General features: G+C 43.0%; 1 protein-coding gene across 1 annotated transcript in view; it reads right to left on the bottom strand.

The window, feature by feature from the left end:
- LOC139733094 (bridge-like lipid transfer protein family member 1) overlaps window positions 1-16,475 on the bottom strand; it is a 92,718-nt gene that overhangs the window by 5,928 nt on the left and 70,315 nt on the right. The window contains exons 44-60 of the mRNA XM_071643937.1: window positions 16,065-16,168; window positions 15,156-15,644; window positions 14,414-14,647; window positions 13,710-13,905; window positions 13,375-13,587; window positions 12,533-12,629; window positions 11,443-11,727; window positions 10,778-11,086; window positions 8,526-8,786; window positions 7,937-8,107; window positions 7,081-7,401; window positions 6,076-6,283; window positions 4,652-4,809; window positions 3,796-3,967; window positions 2,929-3,197; window positions 1,966-2,250; window positions 953-1,135 (exon numbers count right to left, since the gene is read on the bottom strand). Coding sequence (XP_071500038.1) covers window positions 953-1,135; window positions 1,966-2,250; window positions 2,929-3,197; window positions 3,796-3,967; window positions 4,652-4,809; window positions 6,076-6,283; window positions 7,081-7,401; window positions 7,937-8,107; window positions 8,526-8,786; window positions 10,778-11,086; window positions 11,443-11,727; window positions 12,533-12,629; window positions 13,375-13,587; window positions 13,710-13,905; window positions 14,414-14,647; window positions 15,156-15,644; window positions 16,065-16,168 — 3,955 coding nt within the window. The remainder of the gene's footprint in view (window positions 1-952; window positions 1,136-1,965; window positions 2,251-2,928; window positions 3,198-3,795; window positions 3,968-4,651; window positions 4,810-6,075; window positions 6,284-7,080; window positions 7,402-7,936; window positions 8,108-8,525; window positions 8,787-10,777; window positions 11,087-11,442; window positions 11,728-12,532; window positions 12,630-13,374; window positions 13,588-13,709; window positions 13,906-14,413; window positions 14,648-15,155; window positions 15,645-16,064; window positions 16,169-16,475) is intronic.

The following is a 16,475-nucleotide window of genomic DNA, read 5'->3' as shown; positions in this document are numbered from 1 at the left end:
TATATATTGGTGCTTGTATTCATATTTTCCATTTTAGATCAAGGTGACCTCATTCTCCCCAAGCAGATCTCTCTCTCTCTCTCTCTCATGCTCTCTCTCCCCCAAGTAATCAAGGTCTGTGTTTGTTGCATCAAAATCATAGCAAATATATCACTCCTGCAAACAAAAACAATGAAAGTCTACATTTTGAAACATTCTAAAGCATACTTAATGCGGATCACAAGAAATATGGATCGAAGTCATAAATATTCTTCAGTGGTAACCTTCATCATGATGGCAGAATGTGCAAAATAAAGAAGTGATTATTCAAGAAATATCGCACTTTCAAGATCATGAGTTCCTTGGATGGGCAAAAACTTAATCTCGCACATAAATATTTACTCTTTCAACTACCTATTGTGCCCAATCACATTCTAGCTTCTATGTTTTTCTTCCTTCAAACACAAGTACTTTGTGCACACTAATTAAATGTCAGAATGATAAAGTAAATGGTACCACTTATGAATACCAAACACATGCTGTCCATTAAGCCCTACTTAAACATAAGTAAAAACATGTTGCTGACCTCTCTGCAACCTCAAATCTTCAGTCAGCTTTTGGTTGTCAGAGAGTGTAAACAGGTTTTGTGAACTTGGCAAATGGCTGTCAGTGTTCGGTGGCTGGTCAGCAAACAGTTTTGGTCAATTTCTGGGCTGCATCTGAATACCTTTGGCCAACCAAACTGGTCAGCTCAATAGTAACACTCTAACATGTGCAAATTGTCATCATATAAACTGTACATACTCTTAGAATCATATGCTCCTTAATATTTCATTGCGCAAAAAGTTAAAAACTGAATCCCTCATCTCAACCAAAACTATGTCATCCCTTTAATTTGTCACATGAAAGAAAAATGTCTACACACAGTAAGAAGCAGGAGAGGTGAGTCAAGCCTCTACGGGAAGAAACCAACCTTCAGGAGTGCTGATGGAGCTGACGTACTGGAAGGCCTCCATGATGGAGCCGGTGGAGGGGAAGTGGCTTCTCTCATTCTTGGTGACGCGGAGGATGGTGGCCAGCCAGCCCTCCTCACGCTGTGTCTGGTTGTGGCCCAGGCTGAAGAGTAGGTCCTGCAAGACCAGAGTGTCTTCTCCGCCTGCATGTTTTAGAATTCCAACAATCATGCTTCAGTTCTGCATGTCATTGACACATACCAGTGCTCTTTCTACCCTCAAACAACCAGGACTTGGAACTGCCCACTTCTCTCTACAGTCACAGCACCGTCAATTGCTGCTTTCCAGGAGGCCGTTCTGCCTGTCATAAAAGGGATGCAGCCTCCTGTGGGCTTCAGGTTACTCTGAACCCAGCCCTGGATTTTGCTTGTACATTCCCATTTTTTTGCTGTACACACAGCTGTTTACACAGTCACTTACTCTGCTTCCAATACTGTCACCTACAGTGTACTCCCATTATAACGAACATGGCTATAACATTAAACACAATTCTGGTTACAATGAAGCAAAAATTCAGACCGCAACATTATCCGCTCTATATTTTTTATTGTTTATTTGTTTGGTAGTCTTTTTCAAAGACCCTCCTGCTATCATTAGTGCCACACTGAGCAAACACAAGCAGAAAGCATAGGTGTGCGTAACCCAGCAGGCTCACTGTCAAGTCTTTTTCTTTGCGTCAAGCTAAATCTTTTTCTGCCCAGAAACATGCTTGAAAGGTATATGACTATGACAGTACTTATTGGTGGTATAAAATTTCATCTGAGTAAATATATACACTTGTACAAACATGCACAACATCAGGTCAAAATAATGATGCAAGAATAATAGCAAAGCCAACCATAATATCATATCATCATCTTACAGACGCAACACGATAAGTGTCATTATATAGGACTGCATATACATACATTATATACCCTGCGACATGCAAAACTTTGAAAGTTTGTAGAGAAAACTCTGATCCATGACTCACAGTGCTCTGAGGAGGGGACCTGGAGGGCCTCCGTCTCAAACTCCAGCTTGGGCTCGCGGAGCGTGAAGAGCGCCCAGGAGTTGGACCGGAAGTTGAGCCCGTGGAAGCATGCCAGGAGGGCCTGCTTGCCAAGGAGGGTCACCTGACCCCCCAGGCGCATGCCCTCCGGGCGGGGCTGGTTCTTGTGGGCGCGGTGGAAGGTCTGGATGAGAAAGTCAAAGACCGACTGCCAGTGGTGGTGCTCCTTAGACCCACTGGAAGGGTCTGCCTCTGTTCCCTTGCCTCCTGGAAACAATGGATGTGTTGATGAGAATTGCTCATAGGGGTGCCATTTTACTCCTGGAATTCTAGTGCCTTATCTTTAGACAAGCTTACAATAACAGATACATATTTATCATGAAAGGTTTAATGGAGGCAAGTATGCCACTAGAGTTTAAATCACCAAGATCACCTGCTCATGGAAAGGTGTCAAAATCCTTGTGACAATTATGTTGACTTCCCTGGAAGTTGAAGTTCATGTGTGTTTCACATCCAGTCCATGACATATTATGACACCTTATTTGTTATGATATGTGGCTACAAATTTCAAATAGTTATGAATATTTCAGGACGGACCCCATCACATGTTACTTATCTATACACTGATTTCAATAAAGAAATAATAGAAAAATACCATCTGCTACTGTATACACCATATATTTTGCAGATTTTCTATTTTCATGAACTTCGTCAGACGGGTGCTATTTGAAAATGTAACAACATGCAAAAATATCAACTTTGATCCCGACATAAAATGCAGCATGCAAACGTACATTTCTACATTGATTCATTACTGTACTCCAAAATCGCAAATTCAACCTCTCACAGATTGTTGCAAAGTCCCGAATCATGAAAAATTAGACTGGCTAAATATATGATGTATACAGTATACTACACACTACAAGACAGGCATTGGATGTTTACCCTTCCCACTCCTGCCATCGATCTCGTCGATGGGCGCCGTGCTGAGCGACGCCCGTCGGGCGGCGGCAATCTGGCTGGCTGCCGTGGCGATGGGGTCCCAGGAGGAGAGCATCCTCCGACTGCTGGTGAACTGCTGGGTGAAGAACTCCTCCAGGCGAGCCGCGATGCGCAGCATGTCGGGTGTGGTGGAGCGGCAGATGAGCAGCTGCAGCGTGTCCCAGCCGATGGTGGTGTTAGCATACACACTTTCAACCGTGTGGTATTTTACCCTGCATAGATTATTAGGGAGAAGAAGAGATGTGATGAATTGTGTATCAAGATGAAATAATGAAATAATCACAAGATATTTGTTCAGATACATTCTCCTCCAGCTCTATTAATGCTACCACATCAGCACTAATCAAACTAAACTTGAATGCTAAGACAAATTCGAAATGGTTATATATCCTTTCTTCTTATGCAAATTTCACCACGCCCAAGAAACCTCAAACAAAGCTAATGATACTAATAAAATGCTTGAAACAAATGCTATGCATGAAATCCCACTATTATAATCATGGCATATGGCCATGTAGGTAACAATTGCAAAAACAACATTTTTACAGTATGTATTACTATACAAACCTCATCCAAAATTTTAAATTATATAAGACGCGGCATTGCATTATAAGTTTTGTACACGAAGGGTAAAAGGAAGTTCTGTGATTTTTTTTCCCCCTGCAAAATCAACTTTAAGATCTGTGCAAAACTTACCATCACTAAAGACCTGAAGCTGTCTTAAACAAAAACAAAAAAATGCCACTAGAATTAGAAAAAGAAGGTTAATATGCCAATTTTAGGAAGATGGAAGGAGTGGGATGCACTGACTTTGGGTCCGAGTTGGCCCTGAACTTCCACTCGTCCTTGCAGGCGATGTCCATGCTGGTGAGGCGGGCCAGGAGGCTGCTGGAGCCCATGTAGTCGATGCGGGAGTCCAAACTCCCCAGTTGGAGCTGCAGGTCGTGGTGGGGCTCCCTGCCTGGGGTCTTGGTCTGACCACCTGGAGGTGATGAAGGGGGGAAGGGGAGGGGAGGGGAGGGGAGGGGAGGGGAGGGGAGAGGGGGTTAGGTGGAGACAAACATAGGGATACCAAAAGTGAGATGGAGACACAGAAAATGAGGTAGATGGAGGTAGATCAGAAAGTAGATTTAGCGTATTTAAAATAAAAAAAAATCACAAATAAATGCATTAGACTGGATGAAAACAATTTCAGGCAAGATAGATCAGAAATAGACCTTTAACTGTATAACTCTGTCATATTACACTGATAGCACAAGAAATCAAACAGAGCTGGTGGGTTGTGATTTATCCTCATCTAACAGCACTGCCAGTTGCAGACATAGGCAGTCACGGCCCTCAATTCTTGTAAACTTTGTGCACTATTTGAAGCAAGCTTGTACTGCCGAGTCCACTTGTTGCCCAACCGTTAAGACTCTAAAGATATGTGAATTGTTGAATTCCTCCAACTCGTTTGCCTTGAATTTTTCTCCTGTCATAATTAACTTTTCTATTTCAATTTTCCTGTGGACATGTCCTCCAAGTATCATAAGAGAAGTACAGCAAAGATTTTTACCCTTCTTTTGCAGTACATAGGCATTCCTGCATTCACCTAGTACTTCAGAAATCTTACAGGAATCAGGAAGAGTGAAGGCGATGGGACAAGAAATGAAAGGACAAGACTAACTTGTGCAGCTGAGCTGAGAGACTTCCAGAAGTCCACCAATGACCCCTCCCTTGGCCTCCAGACTGGACTGCCTCAGGCCCGTACTGATCTTGAAGATCTGGTGTCCTGTGCTGTCGATGGTCAGGTGGCTCTGGCAACGCAGGTCCTTGGTTGACCACCTGAGTGAAATAAGTGACCAGCAAACGGAGAAAGGGGGTGGGGGAGGGGAGAGAGAGAGAGAGTGAGCATTGTCTTGAGGATCATTTTCAGATACAGGGTACTGTGAAATTCTACTTGCCTGGATGGGAGCTGAACATCAAATCGAAATGTACAAGTAGGAAACTGATGGCGAAGACAAATACTGAAACTTGCTGTGATGCTTCGCAAAAATCTGCATGATTGTGTGCATTATTGATTGCATTTGTTTTCAATTTACTGTAGGTGGCTGAATGGAGCATCAAATCAAATCTTGTGAGGGAAACGCATCATATTCCACTCTTTTGATTAATTACACTTGTGTGTGAAGCAGGGAATAATGACAGATGCTTTCAGCATCCAGACGAAAAAGAATCAAATTGAGAAATAATTCCACTTCTTTTGGCTAAACGCCTCGTAAATTTGGGCAGAGCTCTGCACAACCTAATTTGTCTCCAAGCTACATACAAGCTACCCTTTTTCTTAACCACATAAGCTTTGCATAGCCTATCTGACATCAAACTTTACCCACCAAGTTTGATACTACACACATTTTTCGATACACATTCTACTTTGACACCTAACTTTACACATGTTACATCGATAGCACATAAGCTCTACTTATGGACAGTACACAACATGGCCTTTACGCATCTTGGTTTTACACTAACCTTGACACACACACTACTTTGGTACTACTTGTAACCTTGTTGAGAATGTAGTGAAAATAAGTTGAAGTAAACTGCCTTTATAATGTCCATATCACCCTCTGATATATCTAGACATTTGCTGGCTACCTTACACGCACGTAATTACAAGTAAAACATTTTGCCTTATGTGTGCAAGACATTCTATGCTACAATACTTTATACAGACAGAAATCAGGCTCTCTAATCCTTTTGTGGATGAAATTCACTACAAAAAAATGTAACTATATAATGTACCTTGTATGGAAAGGTCAAAGTAAAACACTTCCCTACATTACAACAGACTGACAAATTGCCCTTCATCAATGTAAAAATTTGTCAGTCATACAGAACAACTCGATGCAAGAATCATTAATTTGAATAAATATGCAGTACTTGCAGCTATATGGGAGTAAAACACTTTACCACGTGTGTGCATGGCATTCTGTGGTTACCTTGTATGCACAGATCTGAGTAAAACACTTTGCCGCATATTTGCATGGCATTCTATGGCTACCATGCGGGCATGCATCCCAGCAAATGCCTGACCCCACTGCTACTCACAGCGTGCTGCCCATCACGTTGCTCATGTTCATGTGGGTGTCCACCTGAGAGAAGTTGACTGCAATGAGGAGGATGGTCTTCCATGAGGGACCGGTGGTCAGCGAGCCCGAGCTGCTGCTGGGGTCCGAGGCGGCCTGGGAGTGGCTGTGCTCCGAGCCGGACGGCTCCGACGACTGGCTGGTTGTCTCCTCCTTGGACAGTCTCTTCTCTGATGGACAAGATATGACGCAAATAATCAAATGGCAGTTTGACTTGAATGCATGATTCATCTTGAAGTTTGGAGATCAATGTCTGCACAATATTAATTGGTCATGTGCTGGAGTACGGCGTAATTTTGGCAATGGAGATAGTTATGAATTTGATTTTTTATTATTTGTTATCTATTACTTAGCTGATTTATTTGACATCTGGTGTTTTGTATTCTCTGTATCATTTCATACTTTTTTGACAAAATGAGCTTTGATTCATAGAACAGTAAAAAATATGACTGAAAACTTAGTTTTAAAGAATTATGTCAACCTATAACACTTCTTGTATTGTAAGGGGCAGTGGACAAATGGTATATAATTCCCAATTCCAGATTTGTATTGATCATTTATGCATAAATACCTTGTTCTCAGCTACTCCATTTTGAAAACCTAGGACTCATTGAGATATTATCTTGCGCTTTGTAAAACAGAAAATAAAAGAGTCTATCTTGCAATTCAGATTCTAAATTTGTGTAATCAATGAACTGTTCAAGGTAATGACATTGTATCTACAATCAAACCTGTCTATAGCGGTCACCCAATGGAAATGACAAAAGTGGCCACTAAAACAGGTGGCCGCTAAGACAGATTTGATTGTACTTCTATGTACAAGGGGATGACACCACAGAAGCAAGAAGCTATTCGTTTTGCCTCCTATTCTGTCTCTATCAAGGTTCATGATCTTATACTTCTTTGAGTTACTTCTTGTTATGGGGGAAGGTGGACAAGAATGGCTGAAGGAGACTTTGCAACCTACCAGTGACCATCCTCCTGAGATCTGGACTGCTTCGAGGGGGGCTTCCCCCTGCCATGGGCGATCCCGGCTGGGACAGGGTAGGGGAAGAAGGGCTGGGCAGCTGGGAGTAGATGCTGAAGAGGCTTGGTGAGGGCGGGTTGAACGGGAAGCGCTCCCGCCCAGTGGGGGTGGCGGGGGTGCCGTTGCTGCTGCTGGAAGGGCCAGACGGGGAGTTGGAGGTGGCGGCTGACCCACTGGTAGGGGTGCGCTTGCGCTGGTAGCGGCGGGGTGGGAGATCCGTGAAACTGTCCTCGGAGTCGGTGGATGAGTCACTGGATGGAACTGGCATGACAGAAAGAAACACATATATCTCTATACATCTTGCTTTCTTTTCTCAGACTCCACAGTTTGCTGATTATCACCCGCCATTTTGTATTACCTTGCCCTATATTTTTCTTTGACATGAAAGGACTGAGAATCAATGCATTTGGTCATTGTGCTTTTTATCTGCCACAATTCCACTCTGAATATACCTAGAGCCAAAAGGTTTGGGCAGGTTTACACACCTTCCATTGTAAGGTTTATCATGAAGCAAAAGATAAAACTGCTTCATCATCAGCATAACTCCTCCCCCTAGCAAAATGAATAAAAAATTATATCATAACATCAATCAGAATGCTCGACAAGGAACATACGTATCATAACATCATGAACATGTGATTTGTGTGTGTGTGATGTATAACAAGAGGAATTACTAATTTTGCTGTCATACCCTTTCCTTTGAAAAAAAAAACCAAAACCAACAACAACAACTACACAGCTAATTGTGTCAAGGCCTGGGTCATCTGAGTTTGGTCACCCTGTCGGGTCAACTTACTGGTTGAGGTAGCCTCATCCTCCGGACTGGACATGTCTTCCATCTGCTCCTCTTCACCAAAGAAGAGTCTCTGGACGATGGCCTTGCGATACCATGCCTTGGGGAAGGCCAGCACCTCGGTCAGTCTCCGCATGTCGTACCGGAAATTGGCTGTTCCAACGTCACACATGACTGAACAAGGAGAGACAATGAAGGAAAGAAAGAAAAACAAGAAAATCATAGGCAACCTTTTCACAATTAATAGAGGCATGTTTAGAGTAATCCAATGTCATCATTCATTCATTGATTAATCATTATTACTGGTCTATGCCAGACATAGAAATTTTGTTTCCATTGACGTTACATTGTACTAAAATAATCATGAAAATACAAACACATCTCGAATCACAATTACACATTGTACATATCTCAATGAAAGGTACAATGAACCCAAACAGCACCCTACAAATCTATTCAACGGCAAACAGTAAAATATATCTATATACATATCCGCACCTGTTCTCACTTTCTCTCTTTTGCATGTCAAGTCCTCTCCACTGGGAAAAAGTGTTATACTTTGCATTAGAATGTGATGTCCACACATACTCACTAGAAAACTTGTTGAGCGTAGCGGGGGCTTTCTGACCCGTCACTGTGCTTGACAGGGAGCTGCTGTCTGTCCTTAGCGATGACACATCAGCGGGTTTCCGCCCTTCCTCCCCGGCGATGAGAGTCTGGTCCGGGCCGAACGACGGCCGCAGCTTCTGCCGCTTTCGCGAGACATTGACCCGCACAAAGGTGACCTCCAGGGAGAGGGCGTCCTTGCGGGGATTGCCCGACGACAGCTTGGTGGGGTCGTCTTGATTTAGAGCTGAGGTGGAGAAACATTTCACGGTGATAACAACTTTGGATCTCCCTGATGCTTTGATACCAGAACATAACATTGCAATATAAGCTCTCCTGTAATAATGCCTACGAGCTCTAGATTTCCACTGCATCTACTTTTGAATTTAACATAAGTATCTCAATATCTGTTGTATTAGAAAGAAATTATTAGGAGAAACAATTTAGAAGAGAGAATTAGAATATCTTAGACAACCAATGATGAGCTACTCTCAACACAGCTTACCTACCAGGTAGTCCTTGTTTCCAATCTTTGTTCTTCTTTCTTTCCATTCCTCTTCTAGTAATAGATTTATACTATACCATTATCATCATAAGTACATGACTTGTATAATGGGTTTCCACTCAATTTAAACACAGTATTCTTGCATATAGCTTCAAGAAATCTTACTCTTCTATCCTAAAAGTCTCATGCAATTAAAACAAATAACAAAAAGAATTCCTCTTTAACTTGTTATGTACATAAAACTTTAATCAAACAAGGCATTGTTCGCTAGGCAATGCACTGCCTTGGGCAAGCAAGCTTGGATAGGTTTGGGATAAATTTTGTTTAGAGCTTACTGATTAGTATGTTTGCTCAAAAACACTATGCTTTTAGCTGTAATGTGAGTAATATTGCTTATCACAGGGTATTTGTGAGCATGATTCACAGCAAAGAGATCTCTCTGAAGAGCAGCAGTTTATAAACAAAATGTAAAAGAATTACAATCATATTGTTTCAGCTTTGTATGGTATTTTTAACATTTTGACACAGCTGACTTTTCTTTACAAATGTATTGACACATAGTTTACCATGAAATATCAAGATTGAAATCCTTGGGGGGGGGGGGAACTCCCCATCGAATATGACATCTCATGTATTGTACATCATGAAATCCGTTTTCAACAAAATCTTTGGCTTGCATATCATACTGAGTTGTTTGGGAATGAAGTCTTATGTGGGCTATGGATGCAGAAATAAGAAGTTAAAATATTTGAAATTAAATTCCACACCATTATTTTTTTACTTAACTTTGTCAAACAGACTAAAAATCAGATGTCAAGAACCACGAAAGAAACTTCATCAAAATCAAACATAGGGATAAAAAATTAGGAATTTATAAAGTATAGTTGTTTTCACCAAAGACAAACAAATTGTAATATGATGTCAAATACATTATGTGTATACACCCATTCATAAATATGTACATATTATTCCAATATCAGGTTCCAGCATAATAAGTAACTTCAATTCACATATTCTACATCAGACAACTTGCAAAGTAGTTTTCTAAGCTTCCACAATTTCCTGCTGTATAGTCAGACATGCCTTGAAAACATGCAAAATAACAAAAACATATGACATGACAAAAACAGAACATATTATGCAAAAAGCCAATACACTCACGCATCATACACCATGCACATGAATACAACAGAAAGGTGTGACAGTAAAGAGGGTGGAGTTACATGTAATGTATGCATGGAATACGATAACAAAGTGTATGCACAGAAGGTTAACAGGGAGAATACATGGCTTGATGTGCCAATCAGACTTACCTTTATCTATCATGTAATCACTTTGCCAATCGATCAATGTTTGTCCGAACGAAAAGTGTTTAGCATGTCTTTTCATTTACTTTCACTGCAGAGCAAATATTTTGATTTACTAGTGCTTTCTTCTCAGAGCATATGTATATATTTATTTCTTTTTCACAGCAAATCATTTTAATTTACTTTCTTTTTAAAGCAAACAGCTTTCATTAACTTACTTATTTCAGCACAAAACTCGCTCTGGATTAGAGCTGTTCACGCCAGTGTATGTGCTGTGCAAGTACCATGTTTGGCGTGTGACGGCATGCACAACTTGCCAGCACGTTACATTAGGGCTGAATAGGACATGCAAGCATGCATGCAGTGAAGCAGGGAGATGACATGGTGCGGGACGAATGGCTGAGAGAAGAGACACACAAGACTTACAGACATTGGGATCAACACCAGGGCTCTGCCCGTCACTAGCAACTGCACCCTCGTCACATGCCTTACCGGATGCCGCTGGGCCCTTCTTGCCAATGCCACCACCGGTGGTGGTGCCCATGCCGCCACCGATGAGTTCCTCCACCACCTTGCCGCTGTCCCGCCGGAACTGACCGCCGTACGGGTGGAAGATGACCAGCGAGAAGTTGGAGAGAACGGCCGACAGGCTCATGTCCGCCTTGTTGGCCTCTTCCCGCCCCTCCTCCCCGGAGGCGTGCCGGTTACGGGACCGGTTGAAAGATAGCTTGGCAGCTATAATAAGATGAGAGGGATGTCCATGAATCAGTTTATGGAGGGAAGAGAACTGCATCTCAATGACATCCTCTTGTAAAACATCACAAAGAACTTGTTTCTTCTTGGGGTCATCTTCACTAGAAGGAATTACAAATGTATACTTTATGCAAAACATGCATTATCTACTGCCTTATGATCAGGACCTCAAGCTTAGAAACATTTGATAAATTTCCCATGCAATGCAAGAAAGAACATCAATGTAGAAAACAAGATTCAACAAAAGAAAGCAGTGCCAAATAGTTATTCAGTGCACACAGAGATGATCCAGCTGTGAACACCAAAGTGAAATGAAAACGAACAGACAAACAACTCACCGCTGCTGTCATCCCTGGAGTCCTGAAGGTCGAGACCGCTCTGGCTGGCTGCGTCGGCCAGCTGCTTGCGGCCGCCCTTGGACGAGAAGGCAAACTCCACGCAGGGCAGCTGAAGTAGGCACTCCACCTTAGAGGCGGGCAGACAGCTGAGATGGACCAGGGAGGGGTCCATGCAGACGTAGACCACCACGTCCACCGGGAAGGTGGTGTAGTCCAGGGAGGAGGATGATACCAGGGAGTTTGCCGACGCCTCCAGATTGGTGGTGTTGTTGATGTCAAGATTCTCTGTTATTGTATGTTTCAAGGGGAACGGTGATGTAGAATGAATATGGGAAGGGGGGGGGGGGTGAGGATGAAAAATGATTGGTCATTGGATGTGGTATCACAAAACATCTTCCTCAACCCGTTGCCGTAACATGGTGAGTCATGGGCAAAGTCTGCAGGGATTTCAGAATCTCAAAGGGATCACGTTCATATGCAAGGCATTCCATCCTATGCATTAATCCCTGGATGCTTTGAGTACCAGTGGCACAGAAAAAGCCATCTCATTTTACACACTCTCCAAAGTGCCTATGACAGAAAGGCTTAAATGGCATCTCAAATTAAATTTACATGATGACTGAAGTGCTTGTACGAAGCAATACTATAGAAGAAAAAGGAATTATATTTCCTTCACAAAAAAACATCTTAAATACATCAGCAAAATATTTTCAAACTCTTGTACATACATAGTGACTTACATATGTAGCATCTGAAACAATAGTGATACATGTACTGTATAAGCTGTTATTTTCGTATACAGATATTTTCGGGAATGAGGAGGTCACAGACATTTTCAAGAGATGTTGTTTTCGCGAATTGACACTGACACTATCATAAATGCACTATCACCCTAGCGCATGGCGCATTTTCACGTGTTCTTGAATTTGCAATCCAACTGTGATTCACGAAATTCATGAAAATAACAGCTTATACAATAGTTTTTGCTATACACACTCGCTGAACAAGTTTAGAGGCCCACTGGGTGTAAGTCAGGGTGTAGTTCAGAGAGTAAGAAAGGGAGCTTGAAAACCTTACTCTACCATGTTACCTGATGAGGGACTGGCCAGCATCATGCCAATGTTGGCTGGTATCGTCTCCAGGGCTTGCTCCAGGAAGTCTAACAAACTGGTGGTCACCACAATTTCCTGAACATGGAAATCACAGATTGGAAACCACCTCAGGAAATATGTATCACTCAGGGTAGAGGTAATACAGTACTCCTACGATGTGCTGTATCTAAAAAACAATTTGTTATCTGTTATCTTTTCTTTTCTCTTCCATCAAAAGATCTTTTAGTGGAAAATTAGAGCAAAGAAAATGGGATTCCATCGGGATTTGAACCTGAGACTTCCAGATGCTAGCCCGGTGCTCTACCGACTGAGCTATAGAAAGCCCTAGTTCAGTGTTCGTCCAAGAAACCCTAAATTCTCAGTGTTCGGATGATCAGAAGCTATATCAGTGTGTTTTGTGTGACACACACGAACACACTTGAACCTGTATAAATTGTATTCATTTCTGGTCGGTTTTCTTCTGTTTGCGTTTGTTACAAACTCAAAAAAGATCTTTTACATGTCATGTAACATTGTAATGGCATATAAAATCAATCACATAGCATGTGCACTGTACTAGTGAAATAAAGGAGTGGGTCATAAAATCACTCTGAAGATACAAAGTGTAACATACATGTACACTACACTTTGGAGTCAGTAGCCTTCCATTTCATTTAAAGTATCACTTTTTTCTCCCAATTTTTCTTCTTTCAAAAAAACCTTGTATGTCTACTCCTTGCAACAATGAAATGACACATCAATTCACAAATCACAATCACCTCACCATTCCAATTAAAAAGATAGAATCTCAGCTTTATTATGGAGAACCATCCCCACTTACCTCTGCCGGAGTAAGAAGTCTTGCCCAGCAAAAGAGCGTACCCCTCCTGGTAGTACCGCCTTTCTTCTCCGTCCCTCCTCCTGTCCCGCCCTGTCCCGCCACTTCCCCAGTGGAGGACAAATTCTGTTGCCGTGGCGATGACTGGGCAGACACGTTGGATGGTGGATCGCTGGCAGGGTCAAGTTTTCCGTTTGATTCCGACTGGTATTGTACCTGGACATCCAAGGAACCAGCAAAAATGTGCGCATCAACGATGCATCAACAACAATATCACTGAAGCACACAAAATGACAAATTATGGTGAACATACATTCAGAGAAAAAGTCTGAGTCTACCTTGACATCAACAGCCGGAAGATTGAAGAGGGCGAATCCCTGGGGAGAGGTCAGGACTGGGGGCAGCGTTCCTCCCTTCAGCTTCAGGCCTGTCGTGGAGTTGGAGGAAGCAGACGACAGCTGGGCGCGAACCCCTGGCTTGCGCGAGGGTGACGACTCGGTGGAATTCCACGGCCTGTGCACATCTGGTTTAGCGCTGTGTAGTGAACATCGACACAGAGAGCATCAAGACATAAATCAAGAAAGTTTTCACAAAGAATAGCATCACAGTGATTGTCAAAATGTTCCTACTGGGACAAAAAAAAGAGAGACTCCTATCATGGTATAATGTTTCCTGCAATATCAAGGCCATAACAAGCAGTTTTTTGTAACACATAATAATGACACCATCTACGGGTATTTCCTGGATACCTGCCTCCTTTAACAACTGGAAATAAAATGATCATTGTTAACACTACTCACAATCTGTTTTCTTTGGCCATGAAATGTTCACTACCTGAGCTACTCCTCTCAGAGATCAAAAGAATGTCTACCAGTGCTCCATTTCAACACCACCAAGAACCAAGAGGTGGTCTGGAGAGGTTGGTTACTTAGTACTTACAATCATACAGACCACATGATACCAAAAGCTGCTGCTACCCTCCTAATAGACCTTCAGAATTGTAAAGATCTCCAAGCTGTGGCATACAACCCCGGGTACTCACCCAGGCAGGAGGTGGTCATTTTGGCCACTGGACGGCCCTGGCTGGTGGCAGTGGAGGGTCAGCTTGCCGCTGTCGATGAAGATGCTGACCTCTAGGTGGAGCTGCAGCTCGGGTTCGGGGGGAATGGACCGGGCGGGGGAGGCAGTGGTGCCCCCCTGGTCCTTGGCAGCACTGGTGCGGCTCAAGACCGCCGAGGATCCGGCACCATCCTTCCTAGCAAACCGGGTGTACATACTGCAGGTGGACAGGCAGGAGGGAGAAGGATTTAACATAGGACAGGACTGGAGTACGTTGTATGGACGGTCAAGATGCAAATTCAAACATACATTTCACCAATAAAATTCCTCTCTTTCTTTTCCATCAGTTGAGAATTAGAAAGGCAAGAAGGGCACTTTTTAATTTGGCAAATTTCGCGATAGTCAAGAATTGCCAAATTAAAATGCATGCAAAAGTTCTTGTCTACACTATATACATTGAGTGCCAGTGGCAATTCATGAAAATTCACACTGCGAAAAAGGCTGTCGGCTCCAATATCCGAAAATTTCCTGCCATGAATATTCCTGGTTTCGCATTAATTTTTTCCTTACCAGTAATCAATAAAAAGCTGGATACGTAAATGAAGATGTAAATCAGCATTCCGTTGCTGAGTGGATCACTACACTCAGCAAACTAGTTGAGGTTTAGATTATCACTGACATCGGTTTGTATTGGAGACTACCAGGCACCAAGTTTGAAATCCTACCTCCCATCAACATCATCTGTACCGTAGGCGTGGCCACCGTTCTTCTCCTCCTCCTCCTCCTCTTCTTCCTCCTCTTCAGTGTCGCTGCCATCCAGCTGTCGTGTCATGGGGGTGGAGTGGAGGGTGAGTCTCCTGCGGATGACCTTCAGCGACTGCCTCATCTCCTCCTTCATGCGGGTGGGGTCCCCGATGGTGGCGTTGAGGTCCAGCGGAGTCTCGCCCCCCAGCCCCATCCCGCCGAGCCGGGACATGCCGCTGGCGCCCGACGGGCGCATGTCGGTGGCCCAGCCCATCGGGGAGGGCTCAGGCGTGGTCGGCGACGGGGTGTGGAGGGGGAGCGCGAATGAGACGCGCGACGGCGGGTCGGGGTAGAGGGAGGAGCGACTGCCGGGCACCTTTGGAGTCTTGAGGGAGGCTGTGTCACTGAAGACTCCTTGCTGGTACTCGCCACGTATGGCCTCGTGTCTGTCGTAAGGTGTCATCGGGAATCTGGGAAATCACAGAACAGTATTTCACGCTTCGATGCATACCAACGCAATACCTAGAGGAACTTGTCATGAGCAAATAGTTGCCTCAAACACGGTTGTCACGATCTCTGTGCAAATGAATTTTGTTATCACTCAATGCTCAAAATTCTTTGACACACACACACACAAACAAACAAACACACAAACAGGAAATCTAAGTGATAGCTATCGGTTTACCTTATTCAACCTGCTCCTCTGACACAACAGGATACTGATTTGTAAAACAGTGACAAATCTCCCAAGAGCCAATTACAGGAAAGAATTATTGCTTTGTGCTGGTTTCTGATTGACCATGAGACTTGCCAATGCAGTCTATCCACATTAATGAATCGCATTCTTAAATCTACAAACAATTTAAAAACGGAGTGTATTTCAAACTCACGTGGACTGCCTGATGTATGAAGAATGTCTTTCCTTCTGCGTACGACCCATGGTGGCACCATGTTCCTTGCTGGCCTTCTTGCGTGTCTTGTCTCGTCCCGATGCCTTGATTGACAATATCATAGAAGCAAGCAGTCTATGAAAGTAATCAACTCAATGAACACAGAAGTAGTACCTTCAGTAAACTTTATTCTGAATTATGCTTTTTACACAGGACTGGAAATAAATTCCAAAGAAACCAACGTTCAAACATGAGTATACTGATTTCCAATGTCTTCTTTACATTGTTACTCTATGAATGTTTTCAAAACAAAACAGAGCTACAATGTGTATGTATGAGAAGAACATGAAAATTGAATAATTAATCAATGACTTCAGAGACAGACCTCTGGATGAAAAGAATGATGCTATA

Source organism: Diadema antillarum, unplaced genomic scaffold, assembly GCF_040938485.1.
Source record: "Diadema antillarum isolate AM-2024a unplaced genomic scaffold, OU_Dant_1.0 seq00000460_RagTag, whole genome shotgun sequence".
NCBI lineage: Eukaryota > Metazoa > Echinodermata > Echinoidea > Diadematoida > Diadematidae > Diadema > Diadema antillarum.
This window is presented reverse-complemented; position numbering and strand designations above follow the sequence as displayed.